Source organism: Saccostrea echinata, unplaced genomic scaffold, assembly GCF_033153115.1.
Source record: "Saccostrea echinata isolate AGI-Se365-2 ecotype Australia unplaced genomic scaffold, CSIRO_AGI_Sech_v1 ptg000041l, whole genome shotgun sequence".
Classification (NCBI taxonomy): domain Eukaryota; kingdom Metazoa; phylum Mollusca; class Bivalvia; order Ostreida; family Ostreidae; genus Saccostrea; species Saccostrea echinata.
In genome coordinates, this window is record NW_026889790.1 from 3,470,695 (window position 1) to 3,485,000 (window position 14,306).

Consider the following 14,306-nt stretch of genomic DNA (forward strand, 5'->3'; position numbering starts at 1 on the left):
AGTGCAACTTATTTATTCTTAATATGTATTTTTGTTTGTCTGATCTTCTTTTGATTTTTAGGACCAACTGGGTCTGGAAAAACCTTTCTTTTATCCAAGTTGTCTGCTCTTGGTGAACAAGTATTGGATCTAGAGGGCATTGCTAATCATAGGGGTTCAGTTCTGGGGGAAGAAATCAATGGAACTCAACCCTCACAGAAATGGTTTGAATCCCAGATAGTAGAAAATTTTCAATCTTTTAATCCGGAGAAGGTGGTGTGGGTAGAGTCAGAGAGTGTTAGAATAGGCAATGTACATGTACCTCGAAGTTTACACTCAGAGATGGGAAAAGCTCAGCATTTTCGTATAAACCTCCCAATGGAAAAGAGAGTGCAACACATCTTGAAAGATTATCCAGACTATATTGAAAATTTTCAGTTTACAAAACAAAAACTTATGAAACTTAAAAGTTATCACAGTAATTCTAAACTTAGTGAATGGATTGCACTCGGAGAGAGTGGTCAGTGGTCTCAGTTTGTGGAAGCCCTCCTTACAGAGCATTATGATCCAAGCTATAGTTTATCACAGAGCAAGAACTTTAAATCTCCTGCCACTGATGTTTATCTAGACAGTCTAGAGCCTGAGCATGTGCAGTTATTTCTTCACACTTTGATCTCTAATCCAGCAGATGGTGCTTTATCTGATGTCAAGGATAAGATGTCTGCTTAAACACATGACCTCTTTTGATCAGTTCCTCAGCAATGGCTGCTATGTTCCTACAATCATCTGAAAGAAACAATTGAAATTAAATTATGTTCATTTTATATCATCATCCATACACACTAGTGTCCATGGAGGGATATAAAACTTATTGCCATTAATCTTTTTTTTTCTTCTAGTCTGTATATATTTCTATTTTCTTAAAACAATTCTATTATATGACATCTATAAAAGCAAAGTTACACATCTAACTGATCTAAGTGTTACAATAAACAGATCTGAGAAATATCCCTGCTCTAATATTGATGTATCCTACCTATCCCGCTGTGGTGGCGCCCTCTATGTGGGAGCCCCAATTCTCGTAACATGTCCTTCATTCCTTTGGGATAGTGGGAAGTTACATCACTGAAAGCCTGTAAGTTAAGGTTATATATGTAACATAAGTAAAAGTAATATGGTATGTACCAATAGATTACCTGTAAGTTACAGTTGTATATGTAACATTAGTAAAAGTAGTATGGTACATACCAACAGCTTACCTGTAAGAGCTAGTTTCACTTTATGCATAAAATGGCCCTGTAGATATACCAATTTATAAAATAACACTGTGTTCTATTTCAAACATCAAGATATAGTAGAGACTTAGTGCTTTCATTTCCTATTAAAAATTTTCTCCTGAAAGTTCAGGTATTGGAAAACAGGCTTTATGAAATTGCAATGTTGAATGAATTTAAGGAAAAGAGGTATATTTGAGTGCTTTCAGAGAAGAAAAATAATATGAGTGCACTTCTTGATCCAAAAAATAAAACATGTTTTGTAATCCTCAGAAACAGTTCTATCATTTGATAATTACATATTTTAGCTCAGAGGTTGCGCTCTATATGAAATATCGAAAAATTGCTTTAAAGATTGGCCATTTTGTTGCATTTTTCAGGATATAAGGAAAATGATGCAATTCATGACGTCATATTGCATTTACTAGCCAGAAAATTACGTCATTTTTAATAGATTCGCAATCACCAAGAGTCTAAATTATATTTAAAGCATTGTCAACTAAAACAAAGCAGTTTCACTTTTTCAGAAATTTACAGGGCCTAAAAAAAGGCCCTAAGTGAACCTTGTTCTTTACAATTAGATATGTAACATCAGTAAAATCAGTATGGTTGAATAAAATCAGAACAAACCTATAAGAGGAATAGCACTTTGAGAGATTTTTAAAGAACTTTTTTTTAAACCATTGTTTTAAAAATAGTAACCAGGGCAAAACAGTTTACAGAAATCAAATACCAGTATACTGCAATAACAGAATTATGTACATGTATCTTGGTGGACAGGACCCCAAACCCCATACACAACCATGCCCCAGGGATTTTTCATTTGAATTTTCTTCTATAAGATTTTTACATTTTTTTCTATATGACAAATTCAAAAATAAGGTAGAATAAGCATTTAATAAAGTTAACAGAGGTGATCAGAGATTACAGAGCTCATCTCAACGTATGTTACTTTAAGTAAGGCAAAGTCCCACAACTAAACTAATAATCTAGTAGTGTGCATCCCTAGATGCAACATTATGCAATTCTGGTCTGATAGGGCTTGCAATTACTTGGGAATGGACTGGAATGAGTCAGCTCCAAAAGCTTTAACCTGGTCACTCATCTGGAAAATATAGGTCAGATCTGGCATCTGAAACAACTATAGTAGAGTTCATCCCTTGATGCATCATCTGTGTGAGTTTGGTTCAGATAGGCATTATATATGTAGTTTCTTGGTAATGGACCTGCTCCGAAAACTTTAACCTGGTCAATGTTGGTCAAATCCCACATCCAAAGCAACTCTTAGTAGTGTGCATCAATAAATTTATCTTTACTGCAAAGCGACCATCAGGTAGCTCAGTCGGTAGATCGCTCACTATGTGATCAGAAGGTTGTGTGTTCTAATCATGGCTTTGACTGACTTAAGTTGACAAAAAATAGGTAGCAACTGTTCCTTCGCCAAACGCTGGCACTGTGAAGTGAAATTGGCAGGTCTTTCGGATAAAACCTTAAAAACCAAGGCCCCGTGTCATGGTAGGTGTTGGCATGATAAAGAACCCTCACTGCTCAATAGCCCTGAGTGCTGAGTAAAGGTCTAAAATTGAAGCCCTTCACCGCTATAAGGTGACGACTCTATACGAGTGAAAAATTCTCGAATGGGACGTTAAGCAACATACAATCAATCAATGCAAAGCTGATTAGCATAGGGCTTACAGTCACTTTAGAATGAACCTGCTCCAAAAATTGTAATCTGGTCACACATTCAAAAATTGTAGGTCAAATCCAGCTTCTAAAGTAAGCCCAGTAGTGTGCATCCTTAGATATATCATCCATGCAAGTTTGGTCAACATAGGGCTTATAGTTACTTTAGAACGAACCTGTTCCAAAAACTTTAACCTGCTCCAAAAACTCTACCCTGCTCTAAAAACATTAACCTGGTCATTCTATAGCTGAAACTGTAGCAAATGAAACCTTGACTGGTACAAGGAAACATACTAGAAGCATTTTCCATGCATTTCTGATTAATGTAGGGCATAGACATATGCTCCAAAAACTTTAACCTGGGACGCCAAGGATATTACAAAGGCTTCCCCCAAACACGTTGAGGTGAGCTAAAAAATCAAGCAGCAACATGTCTTTATGTTTGTATATAGAAGATTGTGATTTCATTGTATGAAACTTAACTAAATATAATATTCCTGTTCATCCAAGATAGATCTGATTCATAAGATAACTTACAGAAATGCTTACCGGTATTATAGATAACTGGAGGTATTGAGAGCGAGTTCACAAAATAATACCCCCACTGCAATTTTTTAAAGTGCCTACATGTATTTGCAATTTTGTAAATGTGACCTTGAAGTTGCCAAATTACTTTGGATAAAAAAAAGGCACATCATCTGGTCATAAATAATCTAAAATATAGACATCCAATGTTTTTCACTTAGGGAACATAGACTGTCATGAATTTTATAATTTTACTGCCAGTGACTTGAACTGTCACTATGACCTTGGGTCAAATTCAAGACAGGTCATTTACTACATGTATCTTCGTACCAAGTATGAGCTTCCATTGATTCTCCATTACAAAGTTATAGCCTAGACAAGAATTTTATTTTTTTTTCTGCCAGTGACCTTGAATTTGTGGTCATGACCACCCTCAAGTCTTAAGCAATCTTTGTTTCAAGTATGAACCTTTAAAGCTTCTCCATTACAAAGTTATTGCCCCAACAAGATTGCATGGACAGTAAGATGGACAAAGAGATTCCTAGATACCCCCCAACTTTGCTGGGGGAAGGGGAGGGGGGATTTAGACTGTTAAATGAAACAATTGTGCTGCATTTTTACTATATACACTACATGTGTGAAGCCATGTCTTATATTTACCTTTTTAATGTTGATCCACTTCTTTAAATAATTCTCTGGTTTGAAATTCAAGTGTGAGCACTGGGAGGGTAACCTACAAATAACAAAAGGAGCCTTTAATATCATAGGTATCTTATATCAGGATCGTTTTTCTTCTTGGTTGTCGCTATTTTTTTTTTCTATCTGCAACCATAAACATGATTATACCAGATATACTTCTCAAAATAAACAAAAGAAAATTAATTTTGACATTGTAACAATCAGCACACTGTACTCACATAACAAACTACTCAAATTCTTAAATCACCCAATTATAAAATTCTTTGCCAAAATAATAGCTACGGTTACCATCACACATGATAAATAAAAGTATTCATCACCTATAACACTCAAAGATAAACTAAACTACAATACCTGTATACAGCTAACAATATCTGCATTAGTCAAATTTTATGGAAGAGGCCCATGGACTACAATGCTCACCTGAGTCACCTTGGCCCTGCTGTTTTCAGAACATAGTTCATCCTACCCCCTGGGGCCATGATTTGAACAACTACACCACCTGAGGATGCTTGCATATTGATATGAATAATCTTGATCATGCTGTTTTTGAGGTTTTAAAAGAATTTTTCCCTATATATTCTTATATAAAACTTTGATCCTCTATTGTAGCCCAATCCTATTCCCTGGGGGCTTAATTTGAACAAATTTGAATTAACATGACATGAGGGTGTTTGCTTATTAATATAACTTTTCATGGCCCTATTGGTTTTGAGGAGAAATTTCTAAAGATATATGCCCATGTAAAACTTATACCCTACTGTGGCTCCACCCTACCCCCAAGGGCATGATTTGAACAAACTTGAAACTGCATGACCTGAAAATGCTTGCAAATTAATAAGACTAATCATAGCCCTGCTGTTCTTTATAAGATTTTTCCTATATTTCCCATGTAAAACTTTTATATCCTATTGTGCCCTCAACTTAACTTGGGGGCCATGACTTAAACAAATTTGAATTTAAACTAACTGAGGATACATGCAGAATAATTTGACTAATCATGGCCCTGCTGTTATTTATAGGATTTTTTCTATGTTTCCATGTCAAATTTTGAAGGCGATGAGTTCAAATCTTGGCCGCGACTGACCTAAGTCATTAAAAAATAGGTAGCAACTGTTCCTTCGCCAAGCGCTCGCGGGGCTTTGAAGTGAAATTTGCAGATCATTCAGATGAGACCTTAAAAACCGAGGCCCCGTGTCACGGTAGGCATTGGCACAATAAAGAACCCCCACTGCTCAATGGCCCTGAGTGCCGAGTAAAGATCTTAATTTGATGCCCTTTACTGGTATATGGTGACGTCTCCTTATGAGTGAAAAATTCTCGAATGGGACATAAAACAAAATACAATCAATCAATCAATTTAATTTTGATCCACTATTGTTGCCTGAACCATGTCCCCAACTCAACTTGGGGGCCATGACTTGAACAAATTTAAATTTAATCTAACTGAGGATACATGCACATTAATAGGACTAATGGCCCTGCTTTTTTTTATTGAATTTTTTCTATGTTCCCATGTCAAATTTTGATCCACTATTGTCGCCCAACCAACCCCTTTGGGCCATAAATTGAACAAATTTGAAACTACACTACCTAAGTAGGGGTTGAAATACCGTATAAGTGGAATTTTTAGTGAAATGGAAATTTAGCGATTTATCCTGAAAAATTGGTACATATTTTTAGCGAGAAGTAATTTTAGCGATTCTTATAATGCCAACAAAAGAAGTTTTTACAACCAATGTGCAATTAATTGTTAGCAATATTCAATATTAGCGACCTCAACAGGTGACTGGCGGACTGTGCCAGGTTTGTAACACCGTTGATTTTTGTACAATGTAATTTTTTTTTATTTTTTGGTATATGACAATGACATTTTGTATGATTAAGTATAAATATTGCCAATAAAAAATTCATGATAGTTGAAAACATAATGATAATTCTATTGTACCAGTTCACAAACTTTTTGATCACCCCGGTATACATGTATCTCTCTCGCCTCAGCACTTACATTTTTTTGAGATCCCAGTCACCACAAGTGACAAATATACTGGTGTTCTCTGTCTCAAAGAGGCCTTGTTCCTTCATCCAGGTGGGTAATAACTGTAATATGGAGAAAGATTACACAGCATAAAGTTTTACTGATACTAAACAAAATTAATATTTCAGGCAATCTTTAACATGAAAGATCAAGGAGTATAGACACAATGTTGAAGTTTATACCCTTCAAAATTGTTCATTATGATTTATTACCTAAATGTTACATGTTGCCAGAGCATTTCAGACTAATATATTATAAAGACATATTTAGAATTTTCAGGTCTATTTCATTGTCACACCTAGAATACTTACTGAAGTTTATTCTTAATGTGTAAGAAAAGTGGGATATCTGTCATGTGTATTGATATTAAAACAAGAGGCCCATGGGACACAATGCTCACCCGAGTTAATATGGCCACGCTATTCCTATCTAAAACTTTGATTCCCTGTTGTGGCTCCACCTTACCCCCTGGTGTCATGATTTGAACAAACTTGAATCTACACTAATTTGAGGATGCTTCCATATAAATACAACTAATTGTGACTTTGCTGTTCTTGAGAAGAATATTTTTGAACAATTATTAAACCAAGGCAGACTTCTGACAGATAAGTTGATGTTACAGGAATTTCAACAATCTAGATTAAAGTCATCATTTCGTAAATTCTATGGTCATTATAATGACTTTGTAAGCAAATATAACCTTTCACTGGGTCATATTTGCCTGACATGTCTCATACCGATGGTTTAGCTTTTGTTTTTATACTAAATTTGAATATGGAATATTCTGTCAATCTGATCAATACATAGGGCTCACATCAAGACTGTGACCAGTCGACAGGGGATGCTTACTCCTCCTTTGCACCTGATCTCACATCTGAAATTTCCAGAGTTCCGTGTTTTATTTTTTATTTGACTAGGCTACATGTATTCAATTGAAACTGAGATCCCTACTTATGAAGAATGCCTTGTCATTGAACATTGAAAATTTTCATGTTGGTTTAAATAAGGAGCTGAAGTTGGGTGTTTTAAAATAAATAGGGACTTCAAATCATGTTAACAAAATGGCAGTGCAAAGGATATGTCTATGCCCCTTTAATCGTATTAAGCTATTGCCCTTGTTATTAGAGGGTTCCACATTAAGATCAAAACAAACTAGACCAGTCGGACTAGTACCTGACAATTTTACAAGACCTGACCTCAACTTCACTAGACCTGATCTAATATCTGTACATCATTGTATGATGCAATTAATTAATTATTTATTTATTTAAATATTTAAATGAAAGAAAAAAAAACCATAATAGTCGAATACTAGCATCGTCAATGTTAACAATTTGATGGTTATTGTAACTTTGTCATTTTTTGAGGTTCAAAAACTTTTATACTATTGAATAAATTTCTTTTTATTGAATTCAAGTAGGGAGATATATAATAATTCAACTATGTTTAGTTCTAGGTCTGTTTCAATTAAAACATATTCTGCACAACAGTTGACATAGAGAAAATGACCTAGCAGGAAGGTTACCTCTTGGTAGAATTTAGCCTTTACAAGAAAATAAAATGGCAGCAAAATTGATGAAATACTGATATGTACATTGCATAATAATGATACCGAACATAATGTCTCCTAATCGGTAGCTATTATAGTACAATAAAACATTGTAAAGTTTTCAAAAATAAATCTTTTTATGATTGTCTTAATTGTCATCGATATGATTCAATCAACTGATTAGCATGTTTGAAAATCCTTAAACATTTGAACTTTGAGATATATTTACACAACCAGTAGGGCTACTTGACGCAAAATAAACTAGACTGGAACAAATTTTTACTAGTCTTTCACTATAGTCTGAGTCGATTGGATGTGCCTTAATATTGAGCCCTGTATTAATTGCAGAAAATAATTTACATGTTACTAGTATATAAGCTGTTGAACAGATTACATTAATGAATTAAACTGACCTTGTCTAAAACTTCTGTTAAATGTGGTTGTCCATCCACCTGAGATTGTGTAATTCCTGTCAACTGCAAAAATTAATTATATGTTTCAAAATAGGAACATTTCAACAAATTTTGAAAAAAATATTTTTTTTTTACATATCATCAAAAAGTTTTCTTACATTTGAATTCCCCAAATAATAAGCAGTAAAACACAATAAACAGTTATAGTGGACATGCTTTTGATGAATTCAATCAAGGCATGACCAAGAGGATCTCTCATTCATTATCAGAAGTTAAAAGAAGTTAGAAGTTAAAACTAGAAATATGTCCATAGGACATAAATTCCCCACCCAGGGTTCATTAGTAATGCTACATGAAAAATTTTTATTAGTGTATTAAGTTTGATGAAAATATCTTGAATAGTTTCAATCTTTAGAATTGATTTAAGACTCAATAAATAGCAAAGTCAAAGGTCATTGGGAAGTTCAAGATAAAGTATGTTCACAGTTGATAAATTCTTACCAAATTATGTATTAGTGCATATGCTTAAATAAAAATATCTTGATGCAAATGAAAATTTAAGAAAAGTAAGGTAATAGTCAAAGGGAAGGTCAAGGTAAAAAAAAAATTTGATGCAGGTCAATAGCACTCACCAAGATGTATTAAGTTTGATAAAAATATCTTGATTTGTTTCACAAGAACTGAGCTAAACATGAAATTGGGGAAAGTGAGGTCAAGCTCAAAGGAAAGGTCAAGGTCAAAAATGTTGTTGCAATTGAATAGCTCTCATCAGTGTGTATAAGCATATGATGTTTGATAAAAATATCTTGAACTATTTCTTTGAAACTGAGATAAACAAAAATTTTGGAAAAGTAAGGTCAGGGTCAAAGGAAAAGTCAAGGTCAAAAATATTGATGCATTTGAAATTGCTCCCATCAATATGTATCAGCATATGACATTTGATAAAAATATCTTGAATACTTTCTTTGAAACTGAGCTAAATGCAAAGTATGTAAAGACAGAAGAACTAATGGATGGAAGGCGGACCTGACAAACACTATATGCCCCAGCCATATTCATGGCAAGGCATAAAAATAATTAATGTAACACAAACTTTGCTGTTTTATGAATTTAGTGTACATGTATTTGTTATGGTTTTGATGTATAGAACATTTCACTTTACCTCTGTACAAAATGGTGTCAACCTTGGATGGACATCAGGTTCCACGTAAGTGTGAAAAACAGCTTCTGACTCCAGTGTGTCTGTGTTCAATTTGATCACAGGGAATTCAATAATTTCCTATTATTAAAAAACACAACAAAACTGGAATTACAGAGAAGAAAAGTGTCCTAAACTAAGATTTAAACTGAGGATTTTCTGGACACTTCCTTACAGTATCTGAGTGATGTTATCTTTGTATCTTACATTCTTAATTTTACCTTTACTCTCACTAGCAGGAAAGCAAAAATGAATAGTAATCCTATAATATATCTTATCATACATTCTAAGGTAAAAGAGGGTGACCATATCTTTATATATTCCAGCAACATATCCCAACTACCCACTAAACACCCCCCCCCCCCCCCCGACCTTTACCTGTTAGTCAACTCTCCTTCACCTTTTATCCCCGTCATGGTAGCCCAGTCAGTTGAGTACTCGCTCAGTGATCGGAAGGTCATGTGTTCGAATCACGGCTGCAACTGACCTAGGTTGATAAAAAATAGGAAGCAACTATTCCTTCACCAAGCGACTGACCTAAGCCGATAAATAATAGGAAGCAACTATTCCTTCCAAGCACTTGGCACTTTGAAGTGAAAGTTGCAGGTCTTTCAGATGAGACCTTAAAAACCAAGGCCCTGTGTCATGGTAGGCATTGGCACGATAAAGAACCCTCACTGCTCATTGGCCTTGAGTGCAGAGTATAGATAGAATGTTCTATCGTTAAAATGATATTGTCCTACGGACCCGGTTTAACGATAGAATTCATTCCGTGTATTGGCAATGTTGCAAAATAAACACGGGCAATAACTCGTACTCTGTGCATTTTCTATGAACAATCCAGAGAGCTCCGAATGTCAACATGGCGTTAAATTTGAAGCGAGGAAAAAACGTTGAGAAAATGAGTTGAATTTTCATATTTATATGGATTATTTTTTAGGTTGAAAGACATATACCATCTCAAAAAGGTTTGTTATGATTGATTTTGTAGTTATTTTCAGTGCAACTCCTTTTGTATTATTCAAAATCATTTCGGAGTGGATCCACTCCGATTTGCTACATTGCAAGTATATGGGACGTATTCTAACTGTGGTGAGGGCTTGTCCCGAGACACAGTTAGATTATTCTAACTATGCAGAGTATAGATCTAAATTTTGAAGCCCTTACCGTATATGGTGACGTCTCTATATGAATGAAAAATTCTCGAATGGGACGTAAAACAACACATAATCAACCAATCACCTCTTATCCACATTTGTTACTTATGCACCTGTTCTTTTATTTTCTCACCTGTACAGCACCCGTAGAATAAGCGGTGGGTTTTTTTTTATTACAGTACCTGTGTCAATAGGGTTTTTTTTCAGAACAAGTACGATATTTGTTGAATAATTTATCTCTTGTGCGGTACCTGTGGAATAATTGGTGCTTTTTTATCACAAGTCGCCTCAAAATCCAGAATCAAGAGGTATTTGAAAACTTGTTCCTTTTTGTTGCTCGCCATATCTTTTGCCTGGAGGTTCAAAAGTTTTCTGGTGTGTATCTGACAAACATTATTACTCAACTTTAGAATGATTCTACGAAATCCTACTTTCATTTTCGAGGTAAGGGTGCGAGAAAGGGTTTCGATATCGCATTTTATCGGAGACTTGTATTACGCAAAAGATATCAGATCGGCTACTTAGCACTTTCAAGATTTTCTTGATGTTGTAAAGCGTTCCTCTTTGTCAATAAGAGTTACTTATACAGAACTCCATGGATCTTCATAGCTTCAGTTACTCAGAACCTTCGCGCATTTTTAAAATATCAGTAATGAGAGAGCGCAAGTTTTGAAAGGTCAATATAAAGTCACGTGACTTTGTATTCCAACCTTGACCTTCTATGAAAATAATCTGTGAGATCACTGACAGTTGAAATTATTAAGAGTGAAACACGAGATAATATCTTTGTTTTCAGCAGCACCACGAGTAAATGGACATACAATGAGTCCGTTAAGGTAACATTACTCTCGTTTATATTTCTCGCTTTACTTTAATTTTGATGTGTGATATTTCTGGACAGGTGGTCATCTGATGTTGACACTGTTCTCGGATCCTCTTTCGTTCAGAATTGAGTAAGGTCGATTAAGGTGGGAAAAACATAGAATATACACAACCTTTAAAAATCAAACTGTTATGTGTTCATTATCATTCTTGCACGATGCTAACAGTACTTACTGACACAGTGGGGGAGTGGGGGTGATTCAGCACTGAATTTTGGCATCCTGCTAAGAAACTCTGGCCTTAAGCTGTTTCTCAACATCTCTCCATTCCTAATAAAAAACATTTGTTAATTTGGTTGATGGATAACTATCAAGCAGTTTAGTATCACAGATCAGTTTTACTTTATTTCACCATTGGTTAATTTTAATACACTGTTGTTTGCCTGTGATTTACAAATGTACATGTAAAACATGAGTATTGAAGCCACAAAGTCCATGACAAACATCAAAATTAACCCAATTTTATAATCAGGGAAATAAGGTAATCTCAATGAAAGAGTCATTGAATCGACGTATTTCACATTCTTAAAAGTTATCTCCCTTTGTTGGCATAACAAACTTTTTCTCACTATATCCTTTATAACTTACCTGTAAATTTTTAAAACCTTCAAACGATTTTGGACAATTTTGTAACATTCGTGTATTGTCATAATATGGGGCAAAAAAGAAAATATAATGAACACATACACTGTATATAATAAATTTTATTTTATTTGTCAGACACTAAGCCATCAAGTTGGTAACTTACAATTTACATTGGTTTTCCCCCATATTGAACCTGCATTAGGAAATAAATGTATATTGTCTATGTATAGATAAAAAGCTAACATTAATGGGAAATCACTTCAGACTTGTAAATATTTTTTGAAATTTGGAAACAATTTGTAGTTTTAGAAGCAGAATATATGTAAAGTAACTGTTGAACTTTGGTATCTAGAAAACAAATATCTCTAATGGACTAATACCATGGATATGTTGAAGTCATTTTGAAGTCCCAACTGCTTATTCCTTAAGTATTTTACCCTGGATATTTCAAATCCTCGGTTATCTCGAAGTATTTTCTCGGTCCCTTCGAGAGAATGAGGTTTGACTGTAATAGTAAATAAGTTGTTTTCATGTGATAATCATATTACAAATTAACCCAATATTGATTACAGATGCATTAGTAAGGCATTTGTGACAGGAAGTATATATATTTTTTTCAGTTGAGTAGTTTCTACCAATCAACAAATTTGTTTAATTTTCTCTGGTGGGTAATTCAAAAAATATGCAGACAATGTTGCTCATCATCATATTATTTTTATAAGATTTAAGATTTTATTTGATTAAATGATACTCGATCATGTTATTTAATTTTTAAAATCAACAGGTTTTGTCACTACGAAGCACTCTTAACAACATTAAAATGTCAGAAACAACGTCATGAAAGTGTCTGAAAATTACTCTCCACCTTCTTTTTTTTCACACAGTTTATAAGTGTGCCTTACCCATTCTTCCATAACACTTGACACCAGTTTGCTATTAATTGTTTGAATTGCCTAAGTTAATTTGTCAGTGTTTTGAGATTCTTTACCACAAAGTCAGCTTTCACAAGTTCTGCAACAATGAACCATACTTCACATTCTATGACGTTACTAAATCTTTTGACCAGACTTAAACTTGATTCAAAGTTTCTATCACTCAAAAACAGTCTTTGCCATTTATGTGCAAATGCTAGGACCACGTTTCAACTTTGATATATTTCCTGGTTTCTCCAGCATTTTCATAGTTTGTTTTAGAGGCTAAAAATTCCTGAATGCAAAACAAAATTATGTCACTACTCGCTGCTCCATAATGTCTTTCAATGTCATCTCTTTTTTTTCTTTTTTTTTTCCCAAAAGGACTACCTGTCTTCTGAAAATGATTTCCTTTTGACGAAGCAATGTTTAACATAACAATTTGGCATCTGAAATTATATAACTACTATATATGTATACTAAATTTGAACAATTTTATTGTGTGTAAGTGCCATTTATTAAAGATAGGACTACAGATATCATAAAGTGTATTGTTAGTGAATTACTCAATTTTGACCATGCTCTATGACCCAATTTTTGCAGTCTTAAATTTTAGATAAATTAATTTTTATATTTATTATGATATATTTGAATTTTTTAATTCAAATTATTTGAATTTATTGTTACAGTAAAAATCGCTTACAACTAAGTCCTGGGGACCTGTGAATTTACTTCGCTATATCCGTAATTCTTTATATCAGTATAAAGAATTTGTTAAAGTATATATAATGAATTTGCAATCTTTTCCTTCAAGTATGACTACCAAATATGTTCTGGGAGCAATCTGATTAAAATCAGATCTTTGTTACGCTCCGAAATTCTGATGGTCGCTGTACAGCGACCATCAGAATTTCGGAGCGTAACAAAGATCTGATTTTAATCAGATTGGTTCTGGGAGGTATTAAATACAAAATTTTACACATGTTACAAGAGGCACTAAATATTTCTGACAAATGGAATTTCAAATCTAAATACTTATAAAAAATATTGCCAGTTTGATATTTTGAAGTACTGAAAATTCATTATAAAAGATATAATTTTTGTTATCTTTAACCTCTACAGGACAGAAAATCAATTCTCTATACCCGTACATTCCTTATATCAGAGTTCATTATACCTGTAATATTTTCCTAGGATTTGTTAGGAATTTTGCCGGGGATTCAAAAAACTTTGCTATATCCATGAATTCGCTATATCCGTGTTCGTACTAAACAAGTTTTACTGAAATATATGTCTATGAAATTTGGTGATAATTTGACGTTAAATAAAAAACTTATGACAAACGTACCACATCCTCACAATGTCAAGGTTTTGTGATTTTGGAACTCCACACAAACCCTTGACATAATTTGCT

General features: G+C 33.9%; 2 protein-coding genes across 4 annotated transcripts in view; one reads left to right on the top strand and one right to left on the bottom strand.

Annotated features, from left to right (window-relative positions):
• The window catches only part of LOC133200779 (zinc finger FYVE domain-containing protein 9-like), a 36,656-nt gene that overhangs the window by 3,885 nt on the left and 18,465 nt on the right, over positions 1–14,306 (top strand). For 2 of the 3 annotated variants that reach the window (XM_061336570.1, XM_061336571.1), the window contains exon 1: positions 11,271–11,351. Coding sequence is in view for 1 of the 3 variants with exons in the window: in XM_061336572.1 (XP_061192556.1) it covers positions 62–652 (591 nt within the window). In the remaining 2 variants the exon portion in view is untranslated. Of the gene's footprint in view, positions 1–61; positions 653–11,270; positions 11,352–14,306 lie in introns of those variants that run through there. The other variant, XM_061336572.1, reaches the window with a different exon arrangement.
• On the bottom strand, positions 634–10,958 carry LOC133200782 (ERI1 exoribonuclease 3-like). The gene is made up of 7 exons (XM_061336578.1): positions 10,767–10,958; positions 9,323–9,439; positions 8,161–8,223; positions 6,169–6,260; positions 4,122–4,194; positions 1,016–1,112; positions 634–765 (listed from the first exon to the last, which is right to left on the bottom strand). The coding sequence occupies exons 1-7, from the start codon at positions 10,950–10,952 to the stop codon at positions 686–688; spliced, it is 708 nt and encodes a 235-aa protein (XP_061192562.1). The 5' UTR covers positions 10,953–10,958; the 3' UTR covers positions 634–685.